This window comes from Aedes aegypti, chromosome 3, assembly GCF_002204515.2.
Source record: "Aedes aegypti strain LVP_AGWG chromosome 3, AaegL5.0 Primary Assembly, whole genome shotgun sequence".
In the NCBI taxonomy this organism is placed as follows: domain Eukaryota; kingdom Metazoa; phylum Arthropoda; class Insecta; order Diptera; family Culicidae; genus Aedes; species Aedes aegypti.
Genome location: NC_035109.1, coordinates 277920035 through 277946548, shown reverse-complemented (window position 1 = coordinate 277946548; position 26514 = coordinate 277920035). Strand labels below are relative to the sequence as shown.

The following is a 26514-nucleotide window of genomic DNA, read 5'->3' as shown; positions in this document are numbered from 1 at the left end:
AAATTCGGTCACTACACTGATTTTTTCAATCCGTTTGAATTTCGGGTCGAAAACAACCCCAAGTCACAATTTGTACCTTTTTTTTAAGGAAGCTCCCCCAGGGCTCATTCAAAACTTTTGTTCTCGCAAAAATAAAATTTCTCATAAAAAAAATAATTGTCACAAAATTTTAAATTGCTGGGTTATTCAAATCAAAAGTTACATTGATTTGAATTTGGGTGGGTCGTAAAAGACCCAAGGTCCATACTAAAGTTAAACTATGATGGTTATCCACGATTTTTGTTTCCTTTTACGATGAGAAAAGTGGAGTCCTTAACACATCTTGGTTCAATTTGTTGGCTGAGTAACGAGTCCATCTAACGCATTGGAAAATGCCAGATCGAATATGGGGATTCCATACAGTTCATCCAAGAATCGCCTAAGATAGATTCTACTGTCATTTCTTACATGAGTAACTTCCTCTTTAGGCATCTCGCAAGTATTCCTTCACTTATATGGATTGATAGCCAGATGACAGCTAGAAGAGTGTTTCTAGGATTTGTTTTTGGTTGCACCTTCCGCTAACTTGCATTCTTAGAATTTGGCCTAAAATTTTCCTTAAAATCCATCTAGCATTTTATCAAAGGTTCTTACATAAATATCTCTAAGTAATAACTCCAGCGTCCCCTACATCAACTCTTATTGTCCCCTACATAAATTATGTCAAATTTGAATACTGCTTTGGAATTTTAGATATATGTATCTGCATAAATTTCCGAAGAATGCATCTAATGCTCATCTAAGCGTTTTTCAGGGTTTATTCTAATATCTTTCGCAGGAACTTGTGAATTCCAGAAAGCTACAGGTTAAAATTCTTCTTTTGAATTATTCAGATGACTTGTTAGTGTTCTAAAAGGTATTCAAAGAAAAAGGATCGTAAAATTGGAGATAAGCGTTTGCAAAAGTCCTCACGAAATCTCAGAAATTATTCTTTATGCATCGTCGAAAGAATTTATGTTTAAATGCTTGGAGCCGTAAGACCTATTCTAGGAGAAATTGCTGTATCAATTCCTTAACAAATCAATGCGATACGTTTCAAATGAAATTTATGTATGAAATCAAATTGTATCCACTAGTTCACACCCTTGAGGCTAAATCCTCGATTTATATTTTGCGAAGGAACTCTTGAAAGTTTCCGAATTCTATAGAAAAATATTTGGGGAACTTTTTGGGAAGACATCAAAACAATTTCCTGGAGACGTTTCTGCATTTTATATAATACCTAGAGTTATTCTTAGAATGAGGCGGGAGGGAATGCTGGAACAAATATAATGGGAAAATTCCTAAACGAAATTCCAATCAGTGGAGTTGTTCTGCTTAATTAAAAAATAACTCAAGAGGTATTTGTGATGGAATTCTTTAGAAAGGAATTTTAAAAATGTTTAAAGCAAATCACTTTGAATAATTATTACCTAAGGAAATGCTTGGAGATGACACAAGTTAAATAATTATGACATCTTTTGAAACTTTTTGGAATATTTCCTGTAGGAACCTTTCGATAATCTTAGAAGTTTCTGGGAATTTTTCAGAGTTATTATAAAAAAATAAGTTTGTTGAAGATGTATTGAAGATGTGTTGAAAAATACAGTAGGAAATTTGGAGAAATGTCTGAGGGAATCTCTGAGTTTTCAGAGTATATTTCAGAGGTAATCCCAAACATATTTTTGAATTATCTAAGGTTACATATCAATTACGATTTCTAGAAAAAATGTCATGAAAATATATTTTTGAGACGCCTTAATTTCTTATCGGAATTACGGATAAAACACTTAAATGAGGTCAAGAGGGAATGCATGAAAGAAATCTAATGAATATGCAGAAGAGTTCTCGTAGGTGCCATCTTTGAAGTTTAAGTTAAAGCTTTATTAAAAAATAAATAATGAGTATTTATGTTATGTATGATATTTTTCCTAGGATTTCTAGAAAAAATTTGAAAAGTAAATCCTGAAGCAAAACCCGAGAGAATACTTAAAGAATATGCTGATAAAATACCTGTGAGGATCTTTACAGGAGTTTTCATGAAAGGACCGTATGAAAATATCGTGAAAAAATCAACGAAGATCATTAAAAAATATCTGGGGGATTCTTGAAGTTTGCTTTAGAAGAATATCTTCCGAATTTGTCTGTGATACTCTTGCATGGAGGAACTCTTGGGATATTTGTTTAGGTAAAAACTTCTTGGAAGAAATCTTCCAGCTATCATAGGATAAATCAATGTGTAGCAATTGAAATACTCTCCGTCAGGCATATCTCCTCGACTCGATTGTAGGGATCATGCATCGACACATGGAGATATCAAGTCATGGAATGGATACCCTTTGTAATGCTGTCTCTAGGGACCATCATATTAACTAGTAAATTTAGTTTTGAGTATACAGTCGACTCTCCATAACTCGATATTCTATAACTCGATATACTCTATAACTCGATGGATTTTTCGGTCCCTTCATATTTCCATACATCGTGCTCTCCATAAGTCGATATTTCTATAACTCGATATCTCCACTAGTCGATGTCACGTGAGAGGTAAATTTCCCTCCATAACTCGATATATGTTTTAAAATACTTTTTTTTCGGGGAAACTTGGATTATTTCGCGTAAGGAGGTGAATAAATACTTGCAATTTGTAATAAAAGTTTAAGAGCATGAAAATAAAAAATATATTATCAGTAAAAATATTGTGATTTTTTAACATGCCAAAAAAAAGTTTTCAAATAATGGTTTGTTAAATACAATAAATCAAATCAAATAACTTTCTTACAGAAGTGATCAAATATGTTTTGGAAATACAGGAATTTGTTCCTTAGATTTTGAGATTTTTTTGTGTCGGTAAATTCTATAACTCGATAATTCTATAAGTCGATGGTCCCTTGAATATCGAGTTATGGAGAGTCGACTGTAGTTCTATGAGTCGATACATAGTCATAGAAGTTTAATTGTACCGTAAGTTCGGGTGTAATTGATTAGTAGAGTGAAATTAATCACCGTGTCACGCGATTTTATTTCTTACTAATAATGCACCAAGCTCAGTGCAACCTATAGTAAATGAACGTTGTTTGCCTTAAATAATGTCTCATTGTGTAATGTGAAGTTATTTGTGCCACAGAATGTTTATTTATATAAAATTAATGTAAAATTCTAGAATCAAGTTTAATGTGGAGATGATCATCATCTATAAACTTCTAGTTCTAAACAAAGATTTGGACATGGTGTAAACCTGAAAGTTTGTGAGGATGCTAACAATATATCTCCAAAACAATTTTACTATCAAAACTCTTACCAATTTGCTCGTTTTTTTTTTTTTGAAAAATTCAATTTTCTGCAACAAAGTAGGGAAATCCTTTGGAAATTGTCTTTGTCTTTATAAGTGATCAATTTCACCCCGAAATGGGATTCCCCGGTTTTTAATTTTAGACAAGATCTTTGTCACTAACATCACATTTGTCAAAAAATGTCGGTGCATGAGCCAATGAGGTTCACCGTCGTAATTGTTTTCCTGCATTTAGAAGTATGATATTGATAACATTTTAGAAAGGATACCAAGAAAACAGTGAAAAATGATCAATTTCACCCGAAATTACGGTAGTTCATTATTACCATTTTAATGAAATTTTACATATGGTGACATAGGCGACACACTTTTTGAAACAGTAATTCCCAACTTTTTTAAGCTGAGAACCCCTTAGAAGTTTAACAAACATTTCGCGGTCTGAAAGTGGATGATACCAAAACGAAAAATTATGAAAATATTAAAAAAAACATAATGAAACAACAGATATCCGTGGTAGACACACCCGAATGTTTCATCTGTAATTCATTACAGATTATGAAAGAATTCTTCCAAGATCATCTGGTCATCTAAGGTTATTAGAAATCTATACGTTACGTTACTTTGTCATTGAGAAACTGCAAAACAACTTAAAATTAGCTAGTTTATAGGATTCCTCAACAAAAAACAATCATCACAGTTTTTTCAACAAGGACTACGATGCAGATTTCATCAAAAACCAACCCATAATATTTTCATAAATATTAAAAAAATGGTTTCACTTTAAAGCTCCACAAGAATCCGCAAATAAATTTTCCTTAGTTAGGTAATGTATTCACCAAGCTTTCCCGCTACAAGCTTTTTTCAATATTTTAAAAAACTTTCTCTAATTTGCTTCTAAGAAGGAAGGTTGGAAGGAGATTTCTGCAAGGAACTTTTGAAAAATCTTGTTGAATATCGGTCGAAAATCTCATAAAAGGTTCTGTTTATTGAAACATTGAAGAATTGAATTTCTTCAATCCCGTCATTAGTTCTTCAAATAAATTTACTAAGATCTTACCAGGAACCTAGTGAAATCTACCAAAAGTTAAGTCTAAAATATTCTAGAAATTTTCTACTATTACAAAGAAATCACTAGAAAAATCCATTTTAAAAATCTGGAACTATGCTTGAACGTCTTTACATGGAACATGACAAATACATTGTAGGAATCGAGCAGGTATCCAAGGCAAAATTCCAGATAAATGTTGACGAATACTGTTTCTTCGAGGAATCCATGAAGAAATATTTGTTAGAATCATTTTGAAAGTTTCTGAAGATTCGTAGTTGAGGATTTCCATCCACATCAATTCCTGGAAAACAATCAAGTATGAAATATTCATTTAATCGTTGAATCTTGCTAGAAATTAAAATAAGGAGTAGCAATATCCTTCATTAAGGTTTGAAGAATGAGTTTTCAGTACGGGATTATAAGTTTCTACTTACATTGCAGTACTAGCGTGTTTGGAACATTTCTCAAAACTTCTCCATATTAATTTCTATATAGAACTACATTGTCTTTGGGCCACCTTTGAATCAACACATAGAAAGCTGAAAATTTCCTAGAACACTATTTTTATGGTAAGAATGGTAAGGAGCATATGGAAGATAAGATTTTCAAACATTTTTAAAATTTGAATTGCCATAATGAACAACTGAATGGGACAGAGAGCACCAGCACAGAAGGTCAGGACAGCGGACAGTAGAAACCAACCAGCTCCCACGATGGGGGAAGTTAAGGATGCCATTAAACAGCTCGAAAACAACAAGGCCACTGGCAAGGTGCGGACTTAACAGTCGAGGCACGATTTTCACGAGATCCGGACAATTTGTTTGCTTCGCGGACAACTTGGTAATTATTGGCAGAAATTTTTTAATGGTAGCAGATTTGTTCACCCAGGGTCCAGATAGCCGTAGCGGTAAACGCGCAGCTATTCAGCATGACCATGCTGAGGGTCGTGTGTTCGTATCCCGCTGGGCGAGGATCTTTTCGTAAAAGAAATTTTCTCGATTCCCAGGGCATAGAGTATTTTCGTACCTGCCACACGATAAACACATGCAAAAATGGTCAATCGGCAAAGAAAGCTCTCAGTTATTTATTTATCTATTTATTTATTTATTTTAACCAATAATTTTGAAAGAGGGAAAAACCCCTTTGAGTGATTTCCTTTCGAAATCTTTCTCAAAGAGGCACAAAACCTCTTTATCTTTTCTTATAACGTTACAAAACAAAAACAAACTAAAACTAAAGGCTCATACGGTAAAACAAAAACCATAAAAGAGCCATATACTGCAATATAATGTAGATTTGAGAGTGTATTGATATCTTGAAAATGGGATGAGGGAGGGGGTTTACTAAACATCATTTTGGTATCCAATCATCATCTTGATATCTGAAAATAAAAAAAAAAATACAAAAAAACGAGTATCAAACAATACATGAGATCTCAATTAAAAATTGATATAAGAGTTTAAGTATAGGGTAGTACTTTGTACCCAATATATCCCGAATAGAAACAGGAATTGGATGACCAAAATTGATTATATTACTAAATAATTTTTCTCTCGGTAAAATATATCTTGAACATTGAAGTACAATATGATCAATGTCTTCATACGAGATTCCACACTCACACAAATTGGAATCTTTAATATTGATACGATATAAATGACTGTTACACAAATAATGATTTGATATCAGTCGTGAAAAAGAGCAAATAAAATTTCTACTACCTGGTATATTCTTAAACCAAGGAAAGTGACTGACCTTAGGACAAATTGAATAACACCATCTTCCTTTGTCGCTAGAATTCCAACAAATTTGCCATTTACTAATGGAATATTCTTTTAATTGGGGATAATATTCAGAAGAAGAAATGTCACGGTTATAAATAAGCCCCCGAGCAACACCAAATTTAGCCAATAAATCAGCCTGTTCATTACCATAAATTTTGCAATGGGAGGGGATCCATATTATTTTTATGATAAATCCCTGAGAGTGTAAGTCAAATAAAAGTTGTTACAACATAAATAATATAAAATGAGTTTTGAAATTAAAAGAAATGGTGTTCAAAGCATGAAGACAACTCAAGCTGTCAGAACAAACAATATAAATATTTGGTGGACACTCCTTAATCAAGTTGCAAGCAAAGTATAAAGCGACTAATTCTGATAAAAAAAATAAATTCTAATATTTTACTCGTCGGGTTAATTTCAAATAGGGACTTCAAAATGTTGATAATTGGATGATTACTTGAGAAACAATTAATCAAAAATTTGCAATTTAGTTCTTGAAAACGAATTTTGAGAGGAACAATGCCGGTAAGAACTTCAGTTGATTGAGTATGAGTTGAATTCATAAGTTTCAAACAAATTCTCAAACAACGAAATTGTATTTTTTCAAGTTTAACAAAATATGTATTTGCAGCACTTCCAAAAGCGAAGCAACCATATTCCATAACTGAACGTATAGTAGTTTTATAAAGCGTTATTAAATCAGATGGATTTTTTTTTTTTTTTATTGAAACAGGATTTGAGTTACAAACTTCTTATTGCTTAACACTACTTAACTTAAGTACATCTACGATTGTTAACAGTTAGCATATGTTCAAATTTGATCCGAATTCCGAAGCAAAAAATTTTCTGTTGTTCCACCTTTCTTCCCTTATCTCCTTTTTGAAAACAAATAGTGATGGTTCTGAAAATGTCAAATTGAATGAAATCACTTTCATGGTCAGCCACAAAGCAGCTTTTTGTTGCTGCGATGATTTACATATCGAAAACGGAAGAAGATCCTCCAAATCAACTACACTTATTTTATAACGCGTTTGAACAATCGAACTGCACCATTCCCAAATGATCTTCGCTTTTGGACATCCTTTAAATCGATGAAAATTACTATCTGCGATTCCACACCTGCGACAATTTCCTTGGCTACTGCGAATGTTATAAGCCGAGAGTTTCTTGCCATTTGTAATGATGTCATTAACAAAACAAAAGACCATTGATCTTATGTCGGTTGAAATAAATCTCATATTTATGTTTTCCCATATTCCTGCCCAATTGATATTAATGTTTTGCTCTACTTTAGGAGTGCAGTTTTTCAAACTTACAAAATAATTATACAAATGCCTTGTACTGTTATAATTAAATCGTTCTTTCAACATTTCCCTTCCTGAATCCATTCCCTTGCGTTTTTTGTTAGTCTTTGTGTTTGTGTTTCTCTCATTTCTAGTAAATATTTTTCTTCTACTGTTGTATCACCTCCATCTGGGTTATACAGGATGTTCCTCAAAAATAAAGCTTTAATTTTCGCCTCCGGATCAATCAAATTCAAACCTCCTTTCATGTAATCAAGATACATCTGGTTTCTCTCGATTTTAAAGATAAACCCACTCCATAAAAACTTTCCGCAAATAGATTTGAGCTGCGCTATGTGTTTGTTTAAGGGAGGGAAAATTTGTGCTAAGTACCAAACCTTTGATAGAATAAATATGTTTAAAATCCAACATTTCTGATACAAATTCAAATTTCTTATGTAATGTCTACTCAATGAGTGTTTTGTATTATTTATCACTCTATTATAATTAGTGTTTACCGTCAAATACCAACTTCTACAAAACGTTATTCCTAAAATTTTCAGGCTATCTACTTCTCGAATCTTGTGTGGTCCCATTCTTACTTGATTAAATCTCATATATTCAGATTTACTCAGATTTATTCTTATTTTAGCAAGTATTGCATATTCATCGAATATACTCAAAAGTTGATCAAACTCATCGTCATTTCTAATAATTATGTTAAAGTCGTCAGCGAAAACAATTACTTTTAAAAATTTATCGTAAACTAGAAATCCTGTTATACTTTCTGAAACTCTTCTTATCAATGGTTCAATGTATAAAACAAAAAGAATCATACTTAGGGGACATCCTTGTCTGACAGAGCTGTTTATCTTGATCTCATTTATAAGAAATCCATTGATCTGGACTCTGGAAACCGCAATACTGTACACATTTCTAATACATTGAACAATTGTTTGGGGGAAGCCGAACTTCTCCAAAACCTTCCACAAATATTCATGATCAACTCTATCAAAAGCCTTGTTCAAGTCAATACTGACAAGACAACCCTTGAATCGTTTGTTCTCACAAGATTTAGTCAGCATTCGACGAAGATCTTTCAAATTATTCATACAAGATTTGTTTTTCACGCAAGCAGACTGTCCCTCAGAGAGTAGTTTATCTAAAACAGGTGATATTCTTTCCACAATGATTTTCATAAACAGCTTGTAGTCACAGTTCATTAGAGAAATTGGTCTGTAATCATCTAATGACCTACTGTTACTCCCTTTCTTGGGAACAAGTGTGATAATCCCATCTGAAAAGCCTTTTGGGGGACAAAAGGTGCCAGATAAATAAAGATTGAAAATTTGCAGTAGGTCCTGCTTAATAACATCAAAATTTTTCAAATAAAATTCATAGGTCAATCCATCTGGGCCTGGCGATTTCTTTTTCGAGCAAAGTTTGAGTACCCTTTCCAATTCAATAATTGTGATTGGCCGCGCTAAGTGTTCTCTGTCGTCATCATTCAGTGAGTTGTTAATACTGTTGAGGGGATCATTGATGTTGTTTGGAAATCCTGCACTTTCATCCATTTTGAACCGCTCTGTGTAATATTCGAAAACCTCTTTCTTGAGTTCCCTGATATCCACAATCATGGAACCATCTTTAGATAATTTAAATCCGCTACTGTGCTCTGAACGCTTGATCTGAGCTGCAATTTGATATATATTGATCATCTCTCCCTGTACCAATGTAAATTCATTCATGGTGTTTCCGAAATGCTTCAATCTGTTGGTTTCTATTTCAAGCAACCTAGATTTGATCATTCTAACATTAAGAAGAGTGTCCTCACCGTTATTCTGCTTGTTCATCCATTCATTCAACTTACTTTGAAAGTAGCTTTTTTCTGTAAAAATCCTGCTATTTAGCTCCCAGCTCTTAGTTCTATAAAACTGTTTACACTTAATTTTAAATATACTATTCCACCATTCGCATTTATTATGTACATACTGATTTCTATGCTTCCAAATCTCGTAGTTATTTTCAAAATCTCGGGCTACATCATCATCCATGAGAATTGTGCTATTTACCTTCCAGTATCCTCTACCTTTGGAAACTATCGTATTTGGACAAATTCCTATTTTCATGGCAATTCCGCAGTGGTCTGAAAAGGGTACCGGAATTGTCTTGAAATCTTTCACACGGTCCATGATATTGACCGATGCATAAAATCTATCAAGCCTGGAAGCTGACGATCCACGATGAAAAGTAAATTCTTTCTTTTTAAGAACCAGCGCTACATCTTTCCATTTGAACGAATCTATGAGGTTTGTAAGCCCCGGGCTATAGTTTATGTTTTCCCCAACGCAATCAGTCCCATCTACAATACAATTGAAGTCACCACCTACAACATTAGCAGTTATGCCCGCTTTGCCGAGGTGGGGAACAAGATCATTTAAGAATAAGTTTTCCCGTTCTTTTCTACGGTTCGATCCAGAAAAGCCGTAGATGTTTACGAAATCTATCCCGTTCACTATTACAGAAGATATTCTTCCATCCAAGCTTAGCAACGGCTGTCCCACTTCAAATGTATTTCTAATCAGAATGGCAGTCCCAGAACCATGTTCACTCACATTCACATACGGAATATAAGATGGAACAAAAGAAAAATTCGTAAAGCAAACTTCTTGTAACAATATCACATCAAGGTCATTGTTGAAAATAAAGTCCCGTAACAAGTACCTGTTAACAATCTGCTCTCTTTTCAATGTTCTACCACTCTCGCTACCATCTCTTCCATAGTCTCAACCTGACTACTGCTCTCGCTGAACTGTGATGCATCCAATACTCCGGAAACTTCACCTACCTTACATCTCTTTTGTTGTCTCGCTTTATTTCTCGTCGTCACCCCCTTTTCCCCGCATCCGCTTTGTCTATTGCTGTCGATTTGATGTTCCGATTCCGTTGTTGAGTGCTCCGATTCAGAATCTTTTCTGCCTTTCTCTTTCCCTGTCTGCTTCCTGCCGCGTTTTGTTTTTACCTTCCATTGCTCGCCCGCTGCTGTGTTGGGAACGCTTGGTGTCTCACTTTCCGATCTTTGTGTGTCACCATCGCCCCGCTCTACACCTCCGCCACATGTAGAAGTGGTGGGAACGCACGGTTGATCGTTCGTCGTTGTGGTTGTATTCTCACTGCTACGCTCGCTGATTCTCTCTTCGCTCTGCATCGCTTGACGTTGAGACAGCGTCATCGTGCCGCCGGGAATAGTTTGTCTCTCTACCTTCTCTTTCGCTTTCGTTGAATGATCCGACGGTGGCGCATGGTAGTTTGCTGCCACCGGCAGTGACGTGAAATGTAGTTGTACGTTTTGATTTTCTCCTGAGTGCGTTGCTGTGCTGCCAACATCTTCATTTGTGCGTGCTGGCTCTCGCTTCTTCGTCCATCTTCCTCCAGCAGTGAGTGCGTCACTGTAGCTCGACGGCCCTGCTGCCTGGAGACGATCGTTCACCGTTTTCCGTTGTGGGAATTCGGCTTTTATGTGATCAGTACTACCACACCGATAACATTTGTTGACCAATCCATCATAAAAAATCCGGGCACGCAAATTCTTGACTAGTACAGTACCGGGAATTTCAACGTTGTCCTTGAGCTCGACGTATACACCTCTTACCGATGTCCAGATTGGAAAACCAGTATCCTCCGCATATTTTTCCCTTACCATCCGAATAACTTTTCCATACTTAGCCATGACCTTTTGAATCTCCAGGTCTTCCACCTCCGGCGGGAGATTGAATAGCCGAATGTATCGTACAATGGCGTTTGCCATCGAAAGCTTCACATTAGCACTCTGGTACTTGTTGTAGTGAAACTCCATGACACTGGGCAAACGCATTAGCGCCCGCTGTGCGTCCTCTTCCTTCTTGAATTTCTCTTTATACATCGACAGTAGACTGTCACACTTCAACGCCATTTTTTCCTTCATAAAGGAAAAAATATCCATGTCCGTCGGTTCCGGGTCTCCTCGCTCAAAGCGCAGCCTCAAAGAATTTGTTCTCAGTTCCATATCTGCCATTTTCCTATTCGTAGCCTTCCCACACTACACCTCGACAGCAATAAGCTGAACAATACAACTTTGAAAACACCTTCAGATCTATACTTTTGTGCGTACTATATACGCCTGATCACAACGAAGTTTGAACACGAACTGCACCCCACCAAGTACCTGTGATTGTGCGAAGAAAATTAATTCTTTTCGAACATGTTTTTTGAATTTGTTTAATATGAATGTTCCAATTCAATTTGAAATCAAACCATATACCAAGATATTTATACTCATCAACTTGTTCAATTTCAATTCCATTAAGGTACAAGTTAATAGTTATATTAGAATGCTTTCTTGAAAATATGATATATTTAGTTTTTTGAACTGAAAATGAAAAACCATTCTCATGAGCCCATGAATCAATATTATTCAAAGCACATTGCATAAAATGTCTAATAACTTCTCTATTTTTGCCGCTAATAGAAATAACATTATCATCGGCAAATTGAAGCAAATAACAACCATTTGGAATAATTGATGCAATATCCCTGGTGAACAAGTTGTATAAAAACGGACTCAAACTAGAACCTTGTGGAAGTCCAAAAAAACTATATCTTGATAATTTTGAGTATCCATTGTGAAAAAAATTCATAATTTTAAAAGAAAATAAATTGTAAATGAAACTGGCGATTAAATTTGGAATTTTTAAATGATTCATCTTTTCGAAAAGTAATTCAATAAGTACAGAATCATAGGCTCCAGAAACATCAAGAAAAGTGGAAACTACATCTGTTTTTTATTAAACGATAGTTGAATTTGTGAAGCCAAAAGTGAAACACAGTCACGAGTGCCACGACCTCTTCTAAATCCAAATTGAGAAGATGAAAAAATGTTATTGTTCTCTGCCCATAGTTCAAGACGATTTAATATCATTCTTTCTAAAAGTTTTCGTAAACATGATAACAAACTTATCGGTCTCCTACTATCAGCTAATGAAGGATCTCTACCAGGTTTAAGAATGCTGATGACTTTGATTAAACGCGATTCAAAGGGAATTATATTTTGAGATAAGAAATCATTATATATTGAAAGTAAATTCCTTCATCAGGTAAATTTTTCAAAACAATAAATTTAATGTTATCAATTCCTGGAGCTGTGTTTTTAGTAATTGACAATGCCAAATTAAATTCAGCTAATGAAAGTGGATTACAAAGTTCAGGAAAATGATTTTGACTTCTATTTTTAAACTTGATGGATTTAGGAACAAAATCAGGGCAAATTTTAGATGCAAACTCCTCTATCCATTTTTCAGAATATTCCAAAACAGTAAGAACAGTCGAATCATAGTTCCTTAAATTTCTTGCAACTGACCACAAAGTAGATAATGATGTTTCCTGATCAAGATTTTGGACAAAATTTTTCCAATAATTTCTTTTCTTGGATTTAGTAAGTCTAATGAACAATGCTTCAGCTTTACAATACAAAAAATAATCATTTCTGGAGCCTGATCTGCGAAAAATTTTAAAAGCATCTGATTTTGTTTTTAGAGCAAGGGAACATTCATTATCCCACCAAAAACATGGACGCTTTTTTTATTATGACCCACCATTTTTTTGGTTTGAAATTTACGCAAGCAATCAATTAGTAATTTTGAAAAATTATTGTAATTTTCAATTGGAGAATCCAGATTGTTAATATAAATTAAGGAAAAGGATATAAGATCAGAAAATTTTGTCCAATTAACATTTTGACAAAGGTCAGGAACATGAGAATCGTGTAATAAATTACCGCGAGCAGGATTTTGAGTTTCAATTAAAATTGGTAAATGATCACTACCATTAGGATCATCAATAGTTATCCAAGAAGATTTCATTGATAAACTATTAGAACAAAGAGATAAATCAATACAATAAGGTTTATTGGGTGGTACAACAATCCTAGTAAAAGATCCATCATTGAGAATGTGTAAGTTTAATTCATCAATTAAATCCATAATTAATGAACCTCTACCATCTGTTTTGTCGCTACCCCAAGCAAAATTATGTGCATTAAAATCACCTAATATGTAAAATGGAGGAGGAATTTCATTTAAAATACTTTTAATTTGCGACAACGAAAAACTGACATTAGGTGGGATATAAAAACAAATAATAGAAAATTCACAATTTTCTCTTTTAATAGAAACAGCAACGTATTCAATTTGCGAATGCAATGTTGAATCTAAATACTTAAATTCAATATCGTCATGAATTCCAATAAGTACTCCTCCATATGTAGAATCCCTATCTTTTCGAATTATATTAAATTTTGGAATGCGAAAGAATTTTGATGTAGTTAGCCATGTTTCATTTAGGCAAAACAAATCTATATTATGGCTGTTAATAAGTGCTTTTAATCTATCAATTTTGGGAATGATACTGCGGCAATTCCATTGTAAAATGTTCATGTTATTGATACTTATAGAAGCCATTACGACGAAAATAGTGAAGAAATGAGGGGTCCAAATGAATTCAATTTATTTAAAAAGGAAGCCAAAATAGGTAAAAACATTTTGATTATTTTTTTCCAAAATTCACTTAATCCCAAAAAATCTATTATTTCCTCTAAAATGCCCAGAATTGAATTATCAGAATTTTCCTTATGTCTTTCATCCGGTGAATTGTTTGAATTCTGACTATTATTATTGGATGTGTTAACTTCTACTTTACGAAATCCAGGTATGTTTTTAGTTGAAGCAGAGTTATTCAAAGGGGGAAAATTTATATCAAACGAGGTAGATGGTTGAGGTTCAAACATTTGGTTTTGATGGGACTTTTTATTGATGGTTCTTTTTCTTTTGCTAGGAGGTTTGTAGATATAATTATCAACATTTTCATGACATTCATCATCATCATGATTTGATAAAATTTCAAAAGTGTTTGGTGAAGCAGTGTTGTCTGAAGATTTCATAACTTCAGCATAAGACAACGAATTTTTGTTTTTAATTTTTTGATTAAATTTCGATTGATTCTCAATGTAAACAACACATTCGTTTAAAGAATTGTGTTTGTGTTTACAATAAATACATACTTCAGATTGCTCTTTACATGTAGAAGAATCATGAAGTTCTCCACATTTAGAACATTTTTTCTTGTTTGAACAAAAATTAGAAGTGTGACCAAACAAAAGGCATCGATCACAATCCATGAGCTTTGGATAGTAAAGTCTCACGTGAAAAATAACATTATCAACCATTACGTAATCTGGAAGTACAGATCCAGAAAACGTAATCTTGATGCAATTGGAATGTACATATTTTGAATTATTTCCATCAATGAATAATTTAGACAAACGAACACAATCCAAAATCTTGACCGGAGAAATGGATTTGTTCCTAAAAAAGCCTGAACCATGATTTCTTATATCATCACAGTCCAAAGACTCGTCATAAATAATTCCATTAATTTCGCATGCATCACAAGGTGCGTACACGCGATAGGAATTGTAAAATAATTTGGATTCTAAGAGAGCATTAGCATCATCTCGAGATCCAAAAACTACTCTCAGTCAGTGTTGGGAAACTCGTGCTCGCGAGTAAAAAAATACTCACTCCCGTACTCGTTTGCGTGTAATACTCACGCTGTGAGTCACTCATTCCTTACTCTAACTCACGCGAGAGTATGACGTCATAACTCACTGCGAGTATTACTCACGTAAAGAGTAATACTCGCAGTGAGTATGACGTCATTACTCTCGGTGAGTGAGCAAGTTACTCTTTGTGAGTATGGTGAGTAACCAATTTCCATAGCAAAATAAAATTGTACATTAGTATGTTCTATACTAGGTGGATGACTTTAAATGTAAATAATTCAAAGTGTTTACAGTAGACCTATTCATATTTTCAAAAATGTCGGAAAATCAACCAGTCAACCAATATTTAGATTTTTCATGTTAAAATGAACTTCTGGTCAAAATTTCAATCAATTTGGAGAAAAATTAGGTGTGCTTCAAATCAATGATGTATTTTTAGGATAATTTCAAGCTATAAAAAATCATAACTACCGAACGGAACACCAAAAATTATTGAAAATACCTCTACACAGTAGTTGATTTAATTCTATGAACTTTTGTCGAACATGGTTTTACGATTGGAGCAAGTTTTAACATAGTTTGGTTGAGGTTTGTGCTTCGAGGTTCTTGAAAACCACTATTTTTAGGAAGTGTACTCTCTAAAAAACATACCTGTATGAAAATTTAGGATTTTTATCTTCCAGAACATGATGACTACACATATCTATAACTCAATACCGTTGAAAGTTACAAGTTATCTTACGAAAATAAATTGTAAAAAATAGTAACTTAGGAAGCACATAGGTGAATCCGCTGTGGAGGAGCAAAGAGCACCATCGTGAGCTTTGTGGAATGTAAAAAATGAACACGTTAGCACTGCTTTTTCTCAGTCGATGATGATGATTGTTTTCAAATCGTTCTGAATCGTCAATGAAATGCGATCAAAACAATCATCAATCGGAAAGAAAAAGCAATACTAACTTGTTCAATTCATTCAATCGTCGGTACATGTGTCATGCGTGATTTAAGGCGAAGTAGGCCGTCATTGAAATTTGTACGCGTCGTTGATGATTATTGCTAATTCATCTCACGATTTCGAATCAAAGATAGTCAGTTGGTTTTGCACTGGCACTGCTGAAAAAGTATCAGCATACTTTATGCATGTTAGCGCGTACAGTGATACTTTTTCAAGTCAATATAAACTATCACGACGGAAATGCAAGCTGAAAAGTCATCATTGTTACCAAAACGAATGACGGGCTACTTAGCCTTAACTATCATCAGGTTGTGATGCAGTGCTCGATCTTTGGGCATTTTTTGTAATATATTGCCTTAGGTAACATGTAAGCTGTTAATGGTTAATGAATTCATAGCTTTACAATGTTCTATTCCCATTGACTATGGTCTGAAAAAAAATGTCAATGTGTGGTTTTTGTACCATATATATTCAAAAAACTGTGATTTCAGGGTACTGCGGAAAACAAATCTCGATCAAACAATTTTAAAACTCAATTTGATCTTATTAGCGTGTTCGACAAACTTTAACAGAGTAGAATTAGCTATCAAGTAGTGGTAATAGCAAGTTGTTTTGATTTTCCAAATGCTAGTTATGATTTTTCAAACCTTGATATAAGCTCAAAAACACATTTTCAACTTGAAGCATATTGAAATCTTTATCAAATGAGCTGAAATTTTGACAACACATTGTTCTTGGCATGATAATTCGGAATACTGCTTGACCGGTAGATTTACAGACATTTTTTCAAATATGAACAGGTCTAGTTTACAGCTGCTGTCGACTTCAGTGTGTATTGTGATATGCACTTTTAAAGTATGGTTGTTTAAACTTTACCGAATTCAGAGCCAGTTTTTCAAAATGGATAAACAAGTTATAATGGCGAAAGTCCAGTTGTGTTCAAATACTTTCCAGACCAATTTATTTCGTTTAGTGGCATAAAATAAATACTGTAACTTTTTATGAACGCGTTTATGTTATTGATATTCAAAGTTGAATTGAAATACAGTCATCTCTCCCTTACTCGATATTGAAGGGACCATAGAGCTAGGGAGGTATTGAATTACAGAACACAAAACCAGTGCAACTGAGATCTAAGGGACCATCGAGTTAGCCATGAAAACCAACTTTTACTATGGTTCTCTAACTCGATATCGAGATACGGAATATCGAGTAAGGGAGAGTTAACTGTATTAGTAAAAATGGAATAAGGTACCGTGGGGCAAGTGGGTAATGGAAACCGTATAGTTGAGATTCTTCAAATTCTAAAGACCTAAAATTGAAATAAACGAGGTCGTCTTTATTTTATAACTTGACTCCCACCAAATATAAACAGTATGCTAAAATTGATCTTTATGTAAAAATGAAAAAAAATACAGAAAAAGTTTTTGCAAAATGTCACTTTTCACTTGCTCCACAAGTTTTTGAACAATAAATTGAAATTTAGTTATATTCACGATTTCTATTAACTTCAACATTAGTTAAGGCGTCCTGTTCCATAGGTAAGTAACATGTAAACAAAGAAAATTTTATTCTTGTCAATTCAATTTTCTTGTGTTCAGTTTCGGCTCTGTAAAATTTTCACCGGTCGTTATTTGTTTCTAAGAAAGTCGGATATGACATAAGATAACTCTTCAGGAGAAATTATTTTTTGGAACGGAATCCTTCAATAGTATTCGGATTCTTTTTTATGTGGATATACCCATACCCCATTTCTAAGTTTTGGACTAGCTTTACATTTACATTCCATGAGATTCCTGTGCGTGCTCTTATATTGCAACTTTTCAATCAACGTTTTCCTTTCCAACGTTCTTCTCTTTTAGAGAAGTTCCATGATTAGTAATAGCTTTTATCGCTTTGAGTATTGTGTTTCTTGAATTTGAAGCACGTTCCGATAATTGCGAACCTTGTTTACTAATAGCTACCTAAAAAAAAAACACAAATTCAATCTCTAATGAGATACTTTTTACTTGCCCCACGTGATTAGAAAATTGATGGTGTTCTAATTTATTTATTTTTATGTCTAGGTCGAATTAATCCCAAAACTTTTATTGTCAGTTTAAAACTGTCAGAGAGTACAACTTAGATGTGGTACAGAGAATTATTTTCTGCAACTTTTTTCTGCTGAACATATCAATACAAGATTGCACGCCGCCAACTTGTAACGGAGTAATAGTTGACAGGTAGACAATCTTTCACTCTATCATGCAATAATGGTTGAAAAATCGCAGGACTCTCTTATCTTACGATAGATACGATGCTCTGAATGGCCTCAAAGGTTTACGCATGAGTTTGAAACGTGAATACATATATTCAGTAAAATATACAAATAATTTTCACTTACCCCATTTACCCACTTGCCCCGCGGTACCTCACATAAATTTGGTTTGCGATTGGCATCTTGCCCATTTCATACGTAATTTAGCTTTTAAATATTTTCAGCAAACCTTATGTAATTTGCAAGTTTGTTCTAGAAAACTTGTATGCAACGTTGCCGAATAAAGATTTCTGATCAGAAAATTGTTCGGAATTTATTATATTTTGCTTGGTTTCTATATAGATGCTGAATGATAAGTTTATCCTCATTAAACCATTATACGGGCCTCTGATTATTGTTTGGTCATTACTGTTATGTGGTAAAAGCATGTTTGCATAATTTTTCAATATAGAATTTTCAATAGCGCTGTTTAAGGAATAGACATTTGAAAATGTATCATTTTCAACGTTTAATCTAGTCCCAAAATGAATAAAAAATAAATTAAAAATAATTTTCTGAAATATTTTTTAACATCTTCTTCGATTTTATCTAAGACATGTGGCACCTGACTTATTGTTAGATTTTTGCTCCTCTTTTATGATCTATGTGTTGTCAGAAAACCGAAAAAAAATGAAAATTGAAAAGCTGGTGCTGAAGTTGTCGCACAAAATATTGCTGGCAATACTGTTTGGCAGACCAATCAGCGGCTTATTAGTTTTGGCACGAAACTCAGATACGTTTTGTCGAGTCTGTGTCTCAGGTTTTTATTATTGCAGTAGTGCTGCATATCGTAAAGTAGAGAATAAAAAACATAGTCAATTGGCAAATAAATAAAGCTCATAGTTGATTAATGTGTAAATGCTCATATCATAAGTACATTAAGCTAAAAAGCAGAATCTGGCCCAGTAGAGGTGTAACGTCAGAAGAAAAGAGCATTTACGATGCAACATGCGCAGCGAAACACCAAACATAAATTACAGCTTGTGTTAAGAATTCATATTATACTAACGTTTTGCGTGGATCAAATAGTTTTTAGAATAAAATTTCCATGTTATCATTTGAATAAGGTCACCCCAAGAATAGCCTTACTTATTACTTATTATTTATTTGAGCCATTCGCAAGCTTTTAGAATATTTACAATATTTAAAGTGAGTAAAATTACTCACGAGTGAGTAAATGTTAGTCGAAAACTCACTCACGAGTATGAGCTGTACAACTGAAACTCACGACTGAGTATACTCACGCGAGAGTTCAAGCTGTACAACTCATACTCGTGAGTGAGTTTGCAGTTTTCAGTGAGTACTCACGAGTTTCTCAACACTGCTCTCAGTTTATCCAAAGAAATTTTTTTGATTTCCTTCACAGATTTATATTTTTTATAAAACTCTGAGGAAATCAACAGTACATTTATTGGTTTCTCTTTTTTTTTCTAAAATATACAACAAAGGGTCCAGAGAAACTAGAAGGGTAAACCTTCACTCGAAAAGGTTTGGTCAATAAAGTGGTACTAGGATTATCAGAGTTATCTTTTGATCCCCCCTCATCCCCATCAGTTTCCATAACGGAAACAAAAAGATCAATAAAACAACAAAATCAAATGTGAGATGAACAGAGACGGAAAAAAGGTGGAAACTTGAATTCGAATAACTTGAACAGCAACTCTTCAAGCAACCACACCGGGAAAATCCACAAACCAACTCGTCAAAATCGGAAATCGAAGCCTCGGAAAATTATTATCTGAAACGGGAAAAAAAAAAACCTCTCAGTTAATAACTGAGGAAGTGCTAAGCAACCAGAGTTGGGCTAATGGTGAATGCGTCGAAAACAAAGTGCATGCTGGTGGGCGGAACTGAGCGCGACAGGGCCCGCCTAGAAAGCAGTGTCACGATAGACGGGGATACCTTCGAGGTGGTGGACGAGTTCGTCTACCTCGGATCCTTGTTGGCGGCTGACAACAATGTTAGTCGGGAAATACGAAGGCGCATCATCAGCGGAAGTCGTGCCTACTATGGGCTCCAGAAGAAACTGCGGTCAAGAAAGATTCACCCCCGCACCAAATGCACGATGCACAAAACACTCATAAGACTGGTAGTCCTCTACGGGAATGAGACGTGGACTATGCTCGGGGAGGACTTGCAAGCTCTTGGGGTTTTTGGGCGCCGAGTGCTAAGGACGATCTTCGGCGGCGTGCAGGAGAACAGTGTGTGGCGGCGAAGCATGAACCACGAGCTCACCCAACGCTACAGCGATACTGGGTTTGAAGGTGGTTAAAGCTGGAAAGATACGCTAGACAGGGCATATTGCAAGAATGCCGAAAAACAGCCCTGTTAAGATTGTGTTCATCACGAATCCGGTTGGAACAAGAAGCCGTGGGGCGCAGCGAGCTAGGTGGATTGACCAGAGAAGCGAATCAAGCTAATTAATGTAAAACCAAATAAATAATTAATAATTCCTAATGGCGTCCGAGTCTTTGAAATATCGAGATAAGTAAAATTAAAAACAACGTTGGAGAAATTATGTGATTTATTTTTGAAAATATCATAAAATTGCTTCATTTTTACAGTAAGAAGGGTCATCATGAGTTTTTTCCGGTTGTCCTACTGATATTGATTACGTCAACGATTCATCTGTTTCATTAATTTCATTCCTTAGAATCAGGTTGTTGAAACTACAAAAGACAAAATGCTCGGTGCCATTGCTTCTTGTGGAATGTTTCCGACCACAGTTTGCAGATCTTGAACCCTACAGTAACTCACAGTGCCGTAGGTTATATTTGAAACGATAGAGGAATTCCACCCGTGGGATGCACCATTCAAACCGCATATCGGATCTTCGCCAACGAATGGATTATTGCTGACAACCAGAGCAATTGCGGCATTCAAATCCGGTGATTTCACTACTTTCCACAGCCATTTTGGTACGGGGATGCGTCCATTGCTCAAAGTGAATTCCGGACAATGATCCCACAGCGAACATAGGGATAAAGTGTCATAAACTCCGGTGTAGACTTCCAAGGTTTTCTTAGCGTTTTGAGCAAGTGTTCGCACATTACTTTCCAAGTACTTCCAGTTACCGTTGTTGATATGCTCCCACATGCCAACGACGTTGAGATAGAAATAGGTTGACCATTGCCAGGTGGTGAACAGTTGGTCGGCATCTGGAACAAGATGTCCCCTCTGTAGATAGCTCAAATTGTAGTACACTTCCGCAGAACCCCATGGATTTGGATCGGCTCCGAACAGAGCAACAAGTCTATTCAGCTGAGACTCTTGATTGTAAGCTGATGAAACGGCTAATCCTTGTGGAAAACCAGCAGACTTGAAGTCCGGTCTAGTCGAAAAGCATTTATCTACAAATGAAGTTTAAGGTTAGAGTTTGTACCAAGCCGAGAAATAGTGTTCATTACGTTCAATTTCGTTCCCAATTAGTGTGTGATGAGTGTAGATGGCAGTGGCAGACGGTTCATCGAAACAAATTTGATAAAGATCGAAAAATCGATTCCCAATCGTGGGAAAAGTCACATCGAATCCAATTGTTTTGTGTGTTCCCGGGCATTGGACTCGAGCTGCATCTGTCTTTACGTTTCCAGTCACCCTGTTATCGCACTGCACTTGTGTGATATCGAACACAGCACCGTTATGTACATATTCGAAGTCATATCCGTCCTTGCATTCAATTTCCGCCGATACCAGATATACTGAAACGGGAAAACTTTGTTTACTCAAAATTCATTTGTTACTGACGTACGCTTACTTCCACGTATGCTATTACGTGATCCTTCCGATGGAGGGCAAGCGATCCAACTCCTCTCTCCCTGAGCCCAGGTGAGATTACCATCTACCGGGAGCATCAAGGAACGCGGACTTCCAATGTTGAAGAAAACGGGTTGCCTCTCTTGTAATCGTCTTATGTACACTTGGCATCCCGGTCCTTAGAGGCGAAAAACAACGCATTCGGTACTCAACCAAGTAAACCTGTTATCTGTACTGAATACATACTTGGACGTTTCTGTCCCAGCACAGTGGCCACGCCAACACCTCCGACGACTGCCGCACCAACCGTTCCAGGATTTTTGGAAACAAACTGTTCCACTTTTTCAACCACTTGACCACCCTGTTTTATCACCTTGGGAATCCATTTGGCTATTTGACCGAAAATAAATTTCGGAAACTGTGGCTTTGGCGATCGCTTTTCTCTGGATTTTACAGCGTTTTCCTCAACGGATGCTACACATGTTAGACATACAATGAATAAAATTAGTACCACAGTGCAGAAATTGCGTTTCATCTCGAACGCTACTCGATCAAATGCTCGCTTGTGACTAGCCATTTCCAGACTTCGGTTTGCATTTAAATGAAGATAAGAGAACTATTAACGGTGCATCTTATCTGCATTTTATCTTTTTCAACGATCGATGTAACACGTAAATTGACAAAGTAGCTGAACGGAAGTGTAATCAGCAAAACTACAAATTTGCTGTGCGATGAAAAGTGATGTTTGTCCACAATTTCTGAGAACTAACTTACTCTATTTTACAGAGTCGCACTCGGTTGTTTCTGCCAACAGATCTGCTACCAGATTTTTAATCTTTGGATAACCCGTGCTCTTCATTCAGTGCATGTTATTTTTCTCCATATTTATCAGAGAATGAAAAAATTGCTAGTGTTTGTTACCATATCATTTTAAACCAATTGGCATTGGCAGAGCTTTTTTTTTGAAACAGATACCGCTTTGATACTGGCCGCTAAACTGCCCACGTTTGTCCAGCGACTCCCGTGGAGGATAGTTTCCGAAACGCGTAGAGTAAAGTGGGGCAAAAGTTCGAGTGGGGCAAGAGTTTCTTTTTAGGATTTCTAGCTCAATTCAAAACAAAACTTATAAATGTCATGATGGTTCAAATTCTATTCAAGTAAGAGATTTTCACTCCAAATATCATGAAAATTGATTGTGATTTGAAAAAGTTATGGCTATTTGTTGTTTTTCGACGTGAATATTGTAATTTTCGTTGCATGGAACCAAATGAAGATAAAATCTTTTTCAATATTTTATGTAAGGGCGTTTCTAAGCCTATCACAAACAGTCTTTAAAGATCATCCTTCTACTCCAAGATTCAAACAAGCATGCTTTGAATAAATCCCAATAAGTAGGATCGTTTTGAATCCTGATTTTACAATCTCAGTGAGCGTAATTTTGCTAGGGATTCAATCCCAGGATTGAATCCTTACTCATGAAGTGTTATCATTGTATCTCTGTACGGGAGTTGTTTGTTTCAATTTTGTGTGGAATTCTGTCAGTTGTCCAGATTTTTACGAACGGTCATGGCCGCCACATATAGGCACCCTTACTGGTTGGAATCAAATGATCTGACAATCGACTTGCGTGCGTTTGAAAACCAATAGTTTAAATTATAAGTGAAGGATCGACTGTAACTCAAATATTGGAGGAATTTTAAGCTTTCAGTCATCAATTCTTAAATAAAACAGTATTTTTCTACTGTTTAAATTAAGGATTCAAGATTGTTCGGGCTCACCGCAACGACTCCCCATTCATTGCTAGGCGCACTCTGTTACAGCACCAGCGCAGTAGCGTATTTAATTTCACTCTTTCTCCCCCAGCTAGCAGCAAGCAGCCCAATTGCTTTGATGCTGTTGCTTTGGGCTGCGTGATGCTAGCTGTCGGCGCATCGCTTACATTGTAATGTTACTCTCAACCGTACTACCTCTAGCGTATATAAGAGGCATGTTTTCTGTATTCATGTTAGTTGTAAGTTGTGATTGTAACGAGTAGTATCCCCCACCGAGCAGGAGCACTGCCTCTCGGTGGTGGGCAATAAATTACCGTTAAAGCCAAATCGTTCGTTTATTCGTCTGCCCCTCCGGGACCAAAATTAACACAACATAGGGCCTGGTCAACCCTGGACGAAACAAAGATAGTCCTCCAAAATGTAAGTTTGATGATCGATCCTAAAAGCCCCAGACAAATAATGCAGGGACTTATTCAAAACACTTCCTCAACATGCAATATGTTTCAGAAACACATTTGAAAAATATAAATGCATGAAAAGTTTCTCAAATATAAGCATTTTTTAACATATTTTCATCAAATTTTCAAACCACCACAACAAAAAAGCCCCACGCTGCCCCACTTTTCTTCCTTCGCGACATTGAAACTTATGTTCTTGAATAGTCGTATACAAAAAAATTAGCTGCCGCCATCTGCCGCTTCATGAGTTATCCTGGATTTTGTAAAACACTATTTTTAGACTGTTTTTACCAAAAATATAATTAAATCTGAAAATTTTGCTAGTAAATGATATAAATTTACTTTGTTATAGTGATGCTTCTAATACTTGATGACAAAATATTTTTCAACAATTTTGTTGTATGAATAAACGGTCAAAATCGATTTTTTGACTGTTTTTACTAAATTGTCATATATCGTGATCCACGTCAGTGATAGAGTGTAGATGTCTTCCGAAGAAATGTCAAAAATGTCTCAATGAACAACTTTGCAGAAGAAAGTTTTTTGCTAGGACGCTCCTATCAAAAGATAAAACTGATCTAGATCAGTTTTCACCTATCTAGATTAAATCTGAATGTGTCAAAATGCAGTACAAGTTATTCCAAAAATTTTTGTCGAAGATACCAAACCTCTAGGGTGCATATCTAGAGAACTAGAGGTTTTGGCCGTCGAAAACAGCGATCTGCCCCAGTGTGTATGGGAGCTTTCTTAGCCGAGTGGTTAGAGTACGCGGCTACAAAGCAAAGCCATGCTGAAGGTGTCTGGGTTCGAATCCCTGTCGGTCCAGGATGGTTTCGCAATGGAAATTTCCTTGACTTCCAAGAACCAACGGGTAGAACTCGACTTCTCATTTAATTTTGTCGTCCAAACCTGTACACTAGGAATAAGCGCGGTGAGTTCACCTTGCCTTCTACAAGTGGCTCCATTCCTGATGCCACTTAGGTGGTCTGTCCAATCCGATGATGTTCTTCACATTTCTGTTGTCCTTCCGCTAGTAACACTCTATGTCCCCAGCCAGATTGATGCAGATGAGGATCACTGTCTTCGACGATATGATGCGGTAATCGCTCGCTACCCGTATAGCCAAGAAGCGGAACATTCTTGCTAACTTCTCTCGACTCTTCTTGATTTTCGTACCAGCAGCATAAGCCGGAACTTATATATTTAACTTTTGATAGCGCTACGTCTTTCAAGACATGACCTGCGCCACAATGTTACGCCAACAAGCTAGGTCCATGGCTGCTAGCCTCCAGTTTCTCGATCGCCCCACACTTCCAAGATCCTGCTCCACTTGATCAAACCACCTAGCTCGTTGCGCTCTTCTTCGTCTTGTACCGGCCGGATTTGAGGTAAAAACCATTTTTGCGGGATTGTTGTCCAGCATTCTCACAACATGCCCCGCCCATCGTACCCTTCCAGCTTTGGCTGCTTTCTAGATACTGGGATCACCGTAGAATTGCGCAAGCTCATGGTTCATTATTCTCCTCCATACGTCGTTCTCACATACTCCGCCAAAGATCGTCCTAAGCACACGTTGTTCAAAAACATCTAGCGCTTGCAGGTCCTCTTCGAGCATTTTCTTTTGTTACAAACGGGTCCGATGACGCATACGATATCTTCATACATCTTCTTGATTGGTAAATGGCTGGGCATGGCGTACCGTTGGTACCTATCGTACCTGAAGGAATTAAATAGACCTCACTGTGCAGTTCATAGCCTCCTGCCCAGTAACTCCTATCCCTATCTCCTCGCGGCTCACAACAGCGTCTGTTCCCATGTCAGGGGTGGCTTATCATTATCCAAGCTTCAGAGAAGGACTCTAAGCTAAACTGAGCACTATGGCCATCCGAACATTTAAGAGGAATGGTCCTCAGGAAATCTAGGGGGTTGGTGTCAGGCCCTCCAAGCCAGCCGTAAAAAAATTCAAGCAACTAATTATCAACGAGAGAATACGAACCGGGACAATCGGCAAGGACCACAGTGACGTAAAGGGACTAGCGATTGGAAGTTCGGTACGTGGAACTGTAAATCTCTCAAATTCATCGGGAGCACACGCATATTCGCTGACGTTCTGAAGGACCATGGATTCGGCATCGTAGCGCTGCAGAATATGTTGGAAGGGATCAAAGGTGCAAACGTTTAGAGGTAACTGTAGTAAACCTTGTAATCTAGACCGTCCGAAATCAAAACTGTCGTTTTTTTCACACACATCCGTTTGCCGA

General features: G+C 36.1%; 1 protein-coding gene across 2 annotated transcripts; it reads right to left on the bottom strand.

Annotated features, from left to right (window-relative positions):
* Positions 1 to 20776: 20776 nt before the first annotated feature.
* LOC5577135 lies at positions 20777 to 22615 on the bottom strand. 2 transcript variants are annotated; one of them, XM_021852630.1, is made up of 4 exons: positions 22270 to 22615; positions 22025 to 22201; positions 21678 to 21968; positions 20777 to 21620 (listed from the first exon to the last, which is right to left on the bottom strand). In XM_021852630.1, exons 1-4 carry the CDS (start codon positions 22598 to 22600, stop codon positions 20926 to 20928), a joined length of 1494 nt encoding a protein of 497 aa, XP_021708322.1. In that variant the 5' UTR covers positions 22601 to 22615; the 3' UTR covers positions 20777 to 20925. The 2 variants fall into 2 exon arrangements, with proteins under 2 accessions (XP_021708322.1, XP_021708323.1); XM_021852631.1 differs by having other exon boundaries at positions 22025 to 22167; positions 22275 to 22615.
* Positions 22616 to 26514: the final 3899 nt, after the last annotated feature.

What these genes read in the sequence shown, in the direction of transcription:
- LOC5577135 (XM_021852630.1), bottom strand. Translation starts at nt 22,600, where the DNA reads ATGGCTAGTCACAAGCGAGCATTTGATCGAGTAGCGTTCGAGATGAAA. An exon ending in GCTGGGACAGAAACGTCCAA is followed by an intron (nt 22,202 to 22,269) that starts GTATGTATTCAG and finishes TTCGCCTCTAAG; the next exon opens with GACCGGGATGCCAAGTGTAC. An exon ending in AATTGGGAACGAAATTGAAC is followed by an intron (nt 21,621 to 21,677) that starts GTAATGAACACT and finishes CTTCATTTGTAG; the next exon opens with ATAAATGCTTTTCGACTAGA.